At 43.5% G+C, this 13,036-nt stretch overlaps 1 protein-coding gene across 5 annotated transcripts in view; it reads left to right on the top strand.

Moving 5' to 3' along the window:
• sulf1 (sulfatase 1) overlaps nucleotides 1-13,036 on the top strand; it is a 77,399-nt gene that overhangs the window by 51,869 nt on the left and 12,494 nt on the right. For all 5 annotated transcript variants that reach the window (XM_071485278.1, XM_071485281.1, XM_071485277.1 and 2 more), the window contains exons 2-9: nucleotides 3,505-3,803; nucleotides 4,200-4,439; nucleotides 5,154-5,305; nucleotides 7,909-8,078; nucleotides 10,932-11,082; nucleotides 11,201-11,376; nucleotides 11,567-11,695; nucleotides 12,309-12,365. In XM_071485278.1, coding sequence (XP_071341379.1) covers nucleotides 3,629-3,803; nucleotides 4,200-4,439; nucleotides 5,154-5,305; nucleotides 7,909-8,078; nucleotides 10,932-11,082; nucleotides 11,201-11,376; nucleotides 11,567-11,695; nucleotides 12,309-12,365 — 1,250 coding nt within the window. In that variant the 5' untranslated portion in view covers nucleotides 3,505-3,628. The remainder of the gene's footprint in view (nucleotides 1-3,504; nucleotides 3,804-4,199; nucleotides 4,440-5,153; nucleotides 5,306-7,908; nucleotides 8,079-10,931; nucleotides 11,083-11,200; nucleotides 11,377-11,566; nucleotides 11,696-12,308; nucleotides 12,366-13,036) is intronic.

The following is a 13,036-nucleotide window of genomic DNA, read 5'->3' on the forward strand; positions in this document are numbered from 1 at the left end:
GACCCGCATTCTTAAGTGTGCCTGAAGGCAAGAACTCCAGATACCACTTTGTTCAGTGCGTGTACAAAACAAAACACTCAGGAGTGACTGTGTTTGAACACACGGATCTAATTGAGTTAATCTTATGCAGTTAATCCTGATAACTAGCACTGATTAAAGCAGTATTTAAACTGTCCAATCTGGACAATTTAACTACTTTCCAGCTTTCAAATCAGGAACAGATATTGTTTTAATATGCAGATTCATAGAATATTTTAAATATTTACCATAATTATTTCCCTTGAGAGGAGATTTTAGTAAAACAAAGCATATTTAAACCATGTTATGGATTCATTTTTATCACCTCTTGTTAAATATTATTCATATTTCTGGATTGTGATTTTGTGTTTGTATGAGTGTTTGCATACACACTCAATGCAGGTGGCAATGCTCCAGATCAACACAGACAGTAGAAGACATTATTTTCTGTAACCACAGGTCTTGCAGGACAGACACTTGTCTGAGGCAGAAATTACTGTGGGGGTAGATAGAAGTACACTCACATCAGATTGTTTTTACTGCTTAACTATTTTTAGACTTTAAAGTATTCAAGGAGGAAAAGTCTGCTAAATTTTCAGAATTACAGCTTTGATTATATGTAAAGTCACTATTGTGTTTTGTTTTTTTTGTTTTTTTTTTTTTTATTTTAATTTTTAGTTTTGCTTCATGTGAACAGGAAACTTGCTTTGTGCCATAGGTCTCAATACAGCCAACCAACTGCCATGAGTTCATCTCTGCTCTGCAGACGGCAGCTGCTTATCTCTACGCACTGGTCTTGTCAGTTAGCTTGGCATTTCCTTTAGCAGCTTTATGTCCTATATGTCATATTAACAGTCAGGGTACTATGGATCCTATATACATAAAAAAAAAAAAGTGTGGTGTTTCCTTTGATGAGGGGACACTTTGAGATGGGCAGCTGTCAAAAGATCCAGGGGGTACCTCCAGCAGATACAGAGCTACTAGAAATCCTTGTGCTTATGAGTGAACTTCAGATGACCTAGTGAGGAAAGTGGATCAGGTGAAATTAAGTTAAGATGAGAGGTAATGCAAAGGACAAGGGGAGGTCGCGCTCTTATTCCTGGCAGCAGCTGTGTCGTTTAGCCTGCGTCATTTCGGCCCACATCTCATTGGTCATTATGTGTGGCACTTTAGTGGCCCTACCATCTCAGTCACTTCAGACAGTGTGGCTATTGATACCACAATAGCTAACCACATCAGCACCACAACGTTTGTATCAGATTCCACAATGAACCTACTTGTCTGTTTTCTCACTTCTCTGAGTCGCATGAAGAGCCTATTGCTGGGAACCATTGGCATGTAAAATTGAATTTGCACTGGGTGCTAACATTACACTATCTGGCTGACTGGCTTACAGTTGATTTCAGGTCTTCCACAGCTTGACAGAAATAGAGACTTGAGTTTTTTCTAGATACGGAGCTTTGTCTATTGTTTCTGGGAAGAGTTCCCATTTATGTAGGAGGACTTGGAACCTCACAGCAGGAGAATGTGTTTTTGTGGGAGAAAGACTTGTGTGTGAGTGTCTTATGACTTTTTGCATGTCACCATATGTTTGTACAGTAGTTTGTGTTATGTGTGTAATTCACTGTGAGGTTCTATGCACTCTGCCACCCTGCGCTGGAGGGGTGTTTGTCCAAATGGCGCCAATGTTTGCACAGGGCTGTCACGATGACTGGGCTGGCTGGCCAGGACACTGCGCGTCTGAAATGCAGGACAGACCAAAGTGCTCTTAAAGCTCCGTCTGGAGCTCTGCTTATCACAGACAGCATTTAACCAGAGAAAGAGCAGATAGGAAATGTAGAGCAAGGCCAAGAACATGACTTTCCTCACCTATTCACACAAATTATTGATCGGAAGATCTGTATTCATGAAGCACCTAAAGCTGTCAGTATGTATATATGTAAAGTACACAGTGCTTTAATGACAAAAATGATTTTCTTATCACCCTTTAAAATTTTTGCACACTTATCTAGATTGTCTTCCATTATTTGTCAGGCACCATAAATCACTTATTTAGTTTATAGTTTCTGGACTTGCCCTTTGTAGAAATGAGGGTAAGGAGGCGGGTGGGGGAACTCAGTGGGGTTTGACCAGGCTCAGGTGTCATAGACCTGCCATTTGGTTTCAGGCCATTAACTCAGAATAGGGAGCAGTATGGTGCCACTCAGTGGGATTACTGTCCATAAGGCACATTTTCACAGGCAATGATGGAGCACTCATTATTACAGCGTCATGGTTCATCTCATAGCCACAAGCCATATGACCACATACATTATTATTAATACAGAAAATTACCTGCTAATTTAAATTGTCTTTCCATTGTTGTACGTACCTGTGACCTCAATCTTATAACGTGGATTTATGGATTGATATTTAAAATTTGATTTAAGTGTGATCTCTCTTGGTGACAGCATGATAACCAAACATCTTTCTGTTTCTGAAGTTGGAGTGAGTTTAGATTTTAGTTGAATATCAATTTTCTACTGCTCACTGACATTTAGGCAAAGAGTATGTAGACTTTTTATGGTTGGCCATGACATTGTAAGTGAGCAAGAGGTTCCAAAGTGCTGTGATGACTCGGTGGTAATCTGTGATTGGCGACAGTGGCACTGGGGTTAATGTAGCGGAACCCTCTCTCCGCCTCCCGTGCCCCCTAACCCCCTAACCCCCTCCCCCCTAGTGTGGTCCCATCCTCCCCACCGGCCCTCTGTCACACTTGAATCACCAGGGGGTGACTTTTGAGTGACAGGTGGAAGGTGGATGGCGATTGGCTTACACAGTAGAGCTGCTGTGGGTGTTTGAGTGCAGACAACCAATGGCACAGTCTCAGCACACTTAGCTGAACAACAGCTCTCCAGTAGAGATGGAGAGTTTCCGTGCGTGAGTGTGTGTTATCTGACACAGGAAGGAGAGAGTGAAACACACAAGAAAAAGTACAAGGATATTGTGAGAACAGACCAAATAAAATAAGACTCATGGGATTCTCTGAGGTGAGATGCGTGTTTCTAGATCTTCAATGCTCCTTTGTTGTTTAAATGGTTTTGTGGGTTGCTGTGATCTAGTTGTTTTTTTTTTTCAGTTCTGGTCAGGAGAGATGATTTTGAGGGAATTTGTTTTTAGGAGAGAGGACTGATGAGGTTTCAGTCAGCACGCAACATGTGCTGGAACTATTGGGTAAATTGTCCTTGGTGGAATCAAGGGCTAAAGCGTGAAAGAATCTTTTCTAGCTTCTCTGTTTATGGATAAACTGTTGTGTTTGAGTGTGTTTCGTGACCAGATGCACACAATTAATCTGAGGTAAATATGCTGAAATCTTCCTAGAAGGAATCCAGGCTTTTCTTTTTTCATAAAACAATTCTCTATTCTGCTGCTGTAAAATTCTTTCTGTTCCCCCCATGTTCCTTTCTGTAATGTCTCCATGTGTTTTCTCCTTCTGTTTCCTCACAGTCGACCACGGCTGCGAGAGCTGCCCGGGTGTGAGTGAGTGGCCTGGCTGGACCTCTTCTCCCTCCCTACATCTCTCCATTAATCCTCCCACCTACCCATCCTGTCTCCTGTCGTCTCAGACACCATGCTGCTTCAGTGGCTGGCCTGGTTGGCCTTGCTGTCCCTGGACTGGGCTCCAGGCAGCTGGGCCTTCACCACCACCAGGGCTCAGGGCCTGAGGGGTCGCATCCAGCGAGACCGCAGAAACATCCGGCCCAACATCATCCTCATCATGACTGACGACCAGGATGTTGAATTGGGTAAGGCTGGCACTCGTCCTGGTCTTCCTGGAATTTTATGGGCTCTTTTTACTTTTCATTTGGGTCCTATTTTGTCCTTTCTTAAAAAAAAATTCTTGTTACACTGTTTCTTGAATACATTTCTGTGATATTTCTTTCCCCAATTTTTCTCTCTATGCTGTCTTAATCAATTTCTTTGTCTTTGTGGGTATTTGCATCAGGATATATGTGGTCTTCCTCCACACATGAAATATTAAATAGAGGCCATAAGCCAGAGCTGAATGGCCATCTGGCCTATTAACTGCTGAATTACAATTATTTTACCATTAAGAGAATTCAGTAGGAAAAGCTTAGGTCATTTAAATACACTGAATTGTGTTTATCACTCAGCACTGATGTTCATACCTCACCCTCCAGGTTCTCTACAGGTGATGAATAAAACCCGTAAAATCATGGAAGATGGAGGCACTACTTTCACCAATGCCTTTGTCACCACACCCATGTGCTGCCCGTCACGATCCTCAATGTTGACGGGCAAGTACGTCCACAACCACAACACCTACACCAACAATGAGAATTGCTCCTCTCCTTCCTGGCAAGTTCAGCACGAGCCACGCTCATTCGCTGTCTACCTCAACAACACGGGCTACAGGACAGGTTGGTGAAGATGAAGACGTGAACACACGCACCTACACAGGCACTATAAATCAACAATCAGCATTACAGGCCTCATGTATGTTCAGAACAGGCCTCTTAATGTAGTGCTGGTGGTGTATTTCATTGTTTTCTTATGTAAAAATGGCACTTTTCAGGTAATGATGGTTCACCTGTACAATTTCACTTATGGCCAAGATACTGTCTGTCAGTACCAGCTCAAATCTCCTCCAGGCCATTCTATATTCACATTAGTAAGCTAGACTCCACCACCCTGCCTGCCTGCCTGCCTGTCTGCCTGTCTGCTGTGAGAAATGCAAACAGGGTGTGCATGCCAGGTCGCTGTACTGTCTCTCCAGACAGTATCTGTGTGAGTGATGGGTAGGCGTTGGACTGGGCAGCTCAGTGGGGTCCTGTGGGCTGCAGCGTGGCCTGCGGTTTTTGAGCTGATGCGTTAGTCTGCAATTAGCCCTCTCTGGGACAGGCTGGCTTCCTGCCCAGCCTATCTGAGAATGCAGTGCAGTGAAGCCAGGGAAAAAGAGACAAGCAAAAAAGTTGTGCGTCACATACACGCACACAGACAAAGTCACACAGAATTAAGATTTTCACAGGAATAAGCAAACAAAGCAAAACATGAATTGATGGCCTAGACTATATATACATATAAAAAGAATATCTGCATAATGAAAGGCTCCTTTCTCTTCTTCTCTTCTGCAGCCTTCTTCGGCAAGTACCTCAACGAGTACAATGGCAGCTACATCCCACCTGGGTGGCGCGAATGGGTCGGATTGATCAAAAATTCCCGCTTCTATAATTACACTGTGTGTCGGAATGGTTACAAGGAGAAACATGGTGCCGATTATGCCAAGGTATGTGTTCCCATAATTTCTACAAAGGGACCATTAACTCAATCACTCATTTGTTTCCCCTTTATGAACCAATATAAAGAGTTCTCCTGACAAATTGCAGGTTCCACTCACTTATAAATACAGACAGTGAAACACTTCACTTATCACAGTGTTGTGATCCAAGCTGGCAGGAATTCTCATTCGAGAATTAGAGGGATTGAGCTGAGTTGACTTGACATGGCGTCTCCTCTTTCTGCAGCATCCCTTTATTATGACACACCTTACTTCAACATTTAGACCCTATAAAACTGAAGCATCTTTATGAGAAGCCAGTGTTGCCTATGATAAATGCCACCCTGCACTTGTTTTTGTCTCCCTGTCTGCCTGCCCGTTTCTTGTTCTTCTTTTTGTCTCACTATGAAGTGTTGCAGAATGAGTTTGTGCCATCATACCACAATAAAAAGGAAGGGACATTTCACTTTACCCCTGTCAGAGTCTGGAGATGAACACCGTGGTTACGCTGTCTTTTTGTGGCTCTGCTTGGCATCGGTCATCAATCTTCCCTGGCTGTTTTTATAAGAGCTGTCAGCTTGTTTTTGCAGCTCCATGCCAATATCATCCCAGGTAGCATAGTCCTCAGGACATGAGGAATCCATGAGGAGGGTTTATAGCTTGGATACATGTCAAGTTTCAAGATGGCCTGCCTGAAAGATGGGCAAACAAATGTTTGGACTGCTATTCCTCTGCCAACTTGGACTGAGGTGTAAAGTTACCCACAAGCTGAGGCCAAGGTGTTTACATGACATGGGCTTGCTCAGCAGATTGTGGTTTAAAACCAAACGGACACATTATTTGCTATTTATTGCCGAAACCTATCAACCTGCCACCACTAGGTCAACCACAGCTCCTCTTTTTAGATTCACACAGGGTGAGAGGGTCATGGTATTCTACACAGACTGCAGCTGGCACACCAAGTCATTGTGATTAGATGAGGCACTATACCCAGTGATTTCATCCAATTAGATCCCATCTGATTTTCCATCTGCAGGAGGATGAGTTCATTGAGGTTAAGGCCTTTGTTAAAGACCTTTTGTGTGAAGTTTGAGAATATGATCCATACACTTTTTTCTTCAAATTCCATGACAGAAGACAACTGTAATAGAGACACAAAGCAGCCTGTGTCGCAAGCCAGGTGTAATATGTTTCTGATGATCAGAGATCAAGCACCTTGAAATGAATCTTGTAAAGTCAAAACCTTAAACCCCTGCAGCATTGACAGTCAAACCATATAGGTTTTAAAACTGAAAACTTCAGAATCTCAATTTAAATGGATCCGTGTCATTGGGAAATTAAACCATGTGTGAATGAGCTTGAATTATGTGACTGCCACTTAGCACTAATCATCTCCAAGCAGTTCTGGGAAAAGTGATACTCCTCACCTCCCTGACCATTTTATAGCTGCTGGCCAGGCATTCCCCATCACACTGTCACTTCCTTCTGACCTGCCAGAGCCCTTAGCAGCAGTGGCTCAGATTTTGGAGAACTGGCAAAGTGAAGAAAACAAGTATGGCAATGCTTTGCCTTGTGCACGCAATCACCAGCCTCCATGGGCATGTGCAGCTGCCAGACCATTAAAGCTGGCCTGGCTATAAAGCCTATTAATAGAGACAGGATGAATCAGCCAAACCCACTTCTGACATTTCAGGGAAATCACCCTTTACCCTTTCATTCTCAACCTGGCACTCCCTTCCGTATGTTGTATGCTAGGCAACAACAGCAGCATACCAAAACTGCAGGTAGGATGGTTAATCTACTGTTGGAAACTTGGCAAATGCTATTGTGATTTTAGTTCAGGGTGTGATCTACGGTACATTTCAAAAACAGACTCCACCACGCCTGCAATAAAGGTTTTGATAAAATGTCACGCCTGTGGATTGTTTGATGTGACAATTTACATTTTCTTAGTCTAAGCTCTTTACATTGACTTACAGTTTCATTCATTCAGTTGTCGTCTCCTTGTTCTTGCCTTTTAAAATTTGAAAAACAAAGCACTCAGGATCTTTCCTACCTTCTGTATACAAGAGTGAATCAGTGAGAAGCAAAGAAACGAAGACATGATAAGAGAAAAGTAAAAAAAGAAAATGAAGCTAAACAGGAGAAAGAGAATGGATAGCCCAGAGAGGAACAGAGGGTGGGAGCTGTCATAACAACATACCATTTGAGAGCGCCAGGCTCCTCTCACCATCAAGTGGTGTCACATTCAATAGTGCAGAGATTCATTGATGAGGCAACAGCCCATGTACTGTATACACATACACACATAGACTCCAGCACGCACACTCGCATTTACACACACACCGGCAGGCTGCCAGCTGTTGACTCGACAGATTGGTACTGTAGTGTACTCAATGGCCCCAGTTCATATCCCCACTGGCCCCTCTCCATGTATTTGAAAATGACTGGACGAGGGAAAGCAACATGTCATGGTGATTGGACTACGAATGAGGTTTATCAAAGCTTGTGTTGTTTTGCATTTTCCCCCAGTTCCACCTTCACTTTTAGCCTCCTCTAGGTGTGATTTTACCCCTGTAGCACTTATTAAAAGGTTCTGCTCTTCTTTCCAGGACTATTTCACAGATCTGATCACCAATGACAGCATCAACTTTTTCCGCATGTCCAAGAAGATATATCCTCACCGTCCTGTGATGATGGTCATCAGTCATGCTGCCCCTCATGGCCCAGAAGACTCAGCACCTCAGTACGCTGAGCTCTTCCCAAATGCTTCTCAGCACATGTAAGTTACATTTAGGCTCACATTATTACACCCCCTCAAACACACACAACCCAGGGGTTCCTACTTAGGACTGACAACCTAAAACTAAAACCTGTCAAAACAAAAAAATAAATAAATAAGGTCCATGTTTAGAGATGACATATGCAGATATTCTGGGAGCTTTCATCTGCTGCCGTATGTTAACATCCAATTTGAGTTTTTATGATTTGGTGTACCTAACATTATTACAGTACACCCGCCCCTCAATCCCCAGTGATGACAGGCTGCTGAGAAGCTGCTGGGGCCGACGACTCGGCAAGTGTGAAATCAAAATGATTTATCATCCAAGAATAGCTGGGGTGCATACCATGAAGAAGATCAGGGATGGCTTTTTTGTTTTTTACGGAGCACTGCGCTCGTGCCAAGCCCACACTGGCCTCCCGCAACTCTCATCGCTGATTTGAGGCAGCGTTGCAATACACTGGATCGTTCCATGGCAACATGCCCTGCTGTTTCTTGGTAGGCCCTCCAACAGGCTCCCAGGGTGCACTACTTGACTGGGTTGGGGGGAGGGATGGTCTTTAAGGGGTTCAAGACTACTTTCCCAGTGCTCAGTATGTTTCCCCACTTCCTTCCACTTCACTTTCCACTTTCTACCCCACTTAACATTCCCCTGTGTTTGCTCTACCTCTGTGTCACTCTATCTGTATATCTCTGTTTCTGCCTGTCTCTTTATCTCTCCCTCTGTGTCTCTCAGTGTCTTGTCTCCTCTTCTCATTCCTGCTCACTCTGCCCACCCCTCCATCCCCTCCTGTGATATTCGCAAAGGACTTCCTGACCCTGTCCATATCAATCAGTAGTTTTTCCCCACGGCTCCTGGGACGAGAAGAATGCATTGTGTGCTTTGGAACACCCTTTGTGACATTATTAATTTATCTTTAGCCCGAGCCTCCGGGTGAAGCGGGTGGAGCTGGGCCCCGGTGCTGACTAAAAGGGTTGCCCCAGTGATTGTGCGTAGGTGCAGCGTGTGTGGAATATGTGGTGCAGTTACTGCGGTAGCACAGGTGGTTGGCATGGGTGGGTGTTTGTTTTGGTTTGTTTGTTGACAACATGTCCATAACAGATGTGGTGAAATGTTTTGGTTTTTTTTTCCCCTCAGGCAGATGTTGTAGAGCAAATTCTTTTATGCATATGATTTTGTTTTTGACATTGATCCATGTTGAGTTGAAGTTGGTTCCACTAATGGAAAGATGACTGCAACTTTATTAGGTCAGACACTTTTTATCTTTGCAGCAGATGCCATATACAGCTAATGTGTAATACACAGACTTGGGAAGAGACTGCGTGGCAGTAAAGGAGGAGCCGCCTCATAAATCAAATGAGCGTCTGTACTTTTGACAGCAACAATAGCAGGGGAGGGTTTGATGTTAATGTCATTAACATTCCACTCTGAAGGTGTTTTTACTGTGTCTCTTAGATGTAAGCCAAGCTCCTGACTTATTTTAAACACTATAGATGTGGTGGTTTCTCAGCGGCATGTCTCTGTATAGTAGGGAGTGAATGGAATATATTCTGGTTGTAGCTCAACAAGTTGCCTCAGGGAATGTCACTAATCCTTGTGCAGGATGTGTCTATGTTAAGTTTCGTAAGGTCAGTAGGCATTCTGGAATGAAGAGCGGGCCCTGGGCTTCTGTAATACAGGGCTAATACCACAAAACAATGACCTATATGTGACATGTGGCAGGTGTGACCTCTCCTATGGACTGGCTTCATTCCACTGACCTCTACATTCCTGGCTTCCTTGTGCCCAGGGCCCCATACCTTGGTGGCCCATTGCCCAGAGACAGGTCCCTTTGTGGGGTTTATTAGACCGCCTGGCTAGGTGGGTGAAGAGTTCACCCTTCTCACAAAGCAAGCCTGAGGAAACAGGGGCAGAAGGCAGTTCACTCAATCAGAGCAAAGCAGCTCCCATAGCAGCTCTTCATTAAGTTAGTCTTGATACTTTGTCCAGCAGCTGATTATTCAGGGGTAAAACCTGTTCACTTATAGTTTGATTTAGCTATAAGTGATTCACTTAGCAGCTATAAGTGAGTCACTTATAGCTGAGGGGATATTACTGATTATTGCTAAATAATATTCCCAACATGACTGAATACACACTTTTACATATATACTTAAAGTATATTATGCACTATTTGCTTTGAACCATAAAATCCTTGCTGGCCACAAAAGAACCTCCATATAGTAGTTTATGGTATACCTCACTCCTTTCGTTTACAACTAATACCACAGACAGGTGAACAGCTTCTCACAGCTGTAACTCCACAAACAAGACTGCCTCTCCCTCCCTTTCGCTGTTTATCCTCACTTGTTATTCCCACATTTTAAATGTCCATGACTTATTGAGTTTTTGGTCCAGAAGTTGTTGCAAACTTGACTTTGGGGCCTATTATTTTCTTAAGCATGTGCCAACCCTCAAATGACTTGTCTTTGCCAAGTGTGCAGTGGAGCAAGGAGACTCTCGTCTCTGTGTGAGGGGAGAGATGGTCAGAGAGAGGTGTGGAAAAACAGTGAAGGTGCCTGGTGTTGACTATTAAGATATTTCCTTCAACAAATAGAGTCGCTATTGATGCGTGTCAGAGGCAATGGACAACTGTGGCACCTGTTACTGAGCAGTAGTTTGTGAAAAGTAGCAGACAGGTGTTTTTTGGCAACGTAAATGAGCTCCTCATAACTGTTGTGTGCTCTGGTAACTAAAGATTTTTCTTTCTTACCATGTGCCTTCATTGGGCTCACAGTATGTTCCATCAAACCAAATACAAAACATTTTTTTTGCATGCCTGTGCCTTCTCTCCCTCCTTTGTGCTCTACTAGCACCCCCAGCTACAACTATGCCCCAAATATGGACAAACACTGGATCATGCAGTACACAGGCCCCATGCGGCCCATCCACATGGAGTTCACCAACTTTCTACATCGGAAAAGGCTGCAGACACTCATGTCTGTAGATGACTCAGTGCAGAAGGTAAATGTAATTATTTATTGACTTTTTAAGGATTTTTCTGTTGCTCTGTGGCATTTGGTTATTGTAAATATTTGTGTAGTCCACTTATTATTTTCTCATTGATACATACTTTACCCAGGTTTATGATATGCTAGAGGAAACTGGAGAGCTGGACAACACCTACATTATCTATACAGCAGACCATGGCTACCACATCGGTCAGTTTGGGTTGGTCAAGGGCAAGTCAATGCCTTATGACTTTGACATCCGTGTGCCATTCTTCCTAAGAGGACCTAATGTGGAGCCAGGGGCAGTGTAAGTACACATAACAAGTGAAATCATTATCAGAGTTTGTCCACAGCATAAAAGGTCAAGAATGTGTTGGACTGTGTGTGTCTTTGTTATTTCTCTCACTTCTTGAAATCGTATCTTCATTTGCTCAGGTTACTTACATGTTATATATTTCAGAGTATTAAGTGAACTAATGTTAAATGTACTTCTTCAGAAACCCTCATCTGGTGCTGAACATTGACCTAGCTCCCACAATCCTTCACATTGCTGGGCTGGACACCCCTCCAGACATGGATGGAAAGTCCATCCTTAAGCTGCTGGAACAGGAAAGGACTGGCAATAGGTCTGTATGGATCTGTCATGCCATGCTGTAATGGATATTATGCACAGTAATTGCACAGTGTACTTGATATGTGCAACAGTTCTGTTCATTGGCCATTTTTGAGCAAATGCAAATTTCCATAGCCAAAATGATTGCTTTCACTCCAGCTGTGCACAAAGTGGGTTCAGGGCAATTTGGCGGATTTTCCTTGGCTGAGGGACTTTGGCTGGGATTCATTGAGGTTCATCTCATGAAGTTTCCCGTAGATTTTGTTTGCAAGTTGAATCATTTGTTTCTCCAGCAAATCCACTGAATAAACCTGGTCCAATGTGCATGCAGGATCATTATTCTTTACTCTAGGCATTAAAAAGGGACAGACTGTTACATATTCGCATGAAAGAGAAAAAAGTCAGTTCAGTCTCATTAGGAAACATTTCCAGAGAGACGGAAAGGTCCAGACAATCCATTTAATGCTTGAAGAGCATTTAGACCATTCTCTTGAACCCACAAGGTCTTGAGCTTGCTGTGATCGACTTCCATAATGTTGGCTAGCTGCATGTCCGACACACTGGATCTGATGGTGAGTGCATAGGCCATATGAATTCTATAAACTTTCTGCATTTTGTTTTCCCAGATTCAAACCTAACCGGAAACCCAAAGTCTGGAGGGACACATTCCTGGTGGAGCGAGGGTAAACTGGAGTTCTTTATTCCCTTTCCACACCACAGTCACATCCATGTCATTGCAGAGCATTGTATGTCACACAAACCTGACAAAACATTTCAATGAACCCAAAATGTGCAAAGCTCAATACGCGTTAGCTTTTCCAGCAGCACAGCCGCTTTTCCCACTTATTTGTTATCTGATAGACATTTCCTGACCACAGCCAGCTTTTGGAGAGCTGTGAGGGTGGAAGAGGTTGAAATATTCAAGGCTGTTTGGTAAAGCTATAAGCAGCTGGCAAATTATGACAGTTCACGCAAGAGGTGCTGACACATGTGTAACCAGGTCTTTTGCTCATTTGCAAGAAAAATAAGCAGAGTCTTTGTCTTCTGAAGGGGTCTTGCATATATTGAGCACATGATCGGGGCCCTAAACCTGACTTAGCCTGCTGTTCGTGCACTGGCGGAGACAGACGGAAGATACATTTCACTAACATGGTAAAGCTAGACACATACAAAATAAACAAAGGCCAGCCAGGCTCAGGATGATATTACCTGAGGAATGGCTGGAAGGCTCACACTCAATTCACTCACAGGACATGTCACCAGCCCTCCCAGTGTGGAATGCAGCAGCCACGCTACAGCCAGCGCTTGACTGTTTCCCCCAAGACTGTTTTCTGTGTGGTGCACGCAATCACAT

The sequence above is a fragment of the Trachinotus anak genome, unplaced genomic scaffold (genome assembly GCF_046630095.1).
Source record: "Trachinotus anak isolate AG129_WGS33_773 ecotype Australia unplaced genomic scaffold, CSIRO_AGI_Tana_v1 ptg000009l, whole genome shotgun sequence".
Taxonomy (NCBI): domain Eukaryota; kingdom Metazoa; phylum Chordata; class Actinopteri; order Carangiformes; family Carangidae; genus Trachinotus; species Trachinotus anak.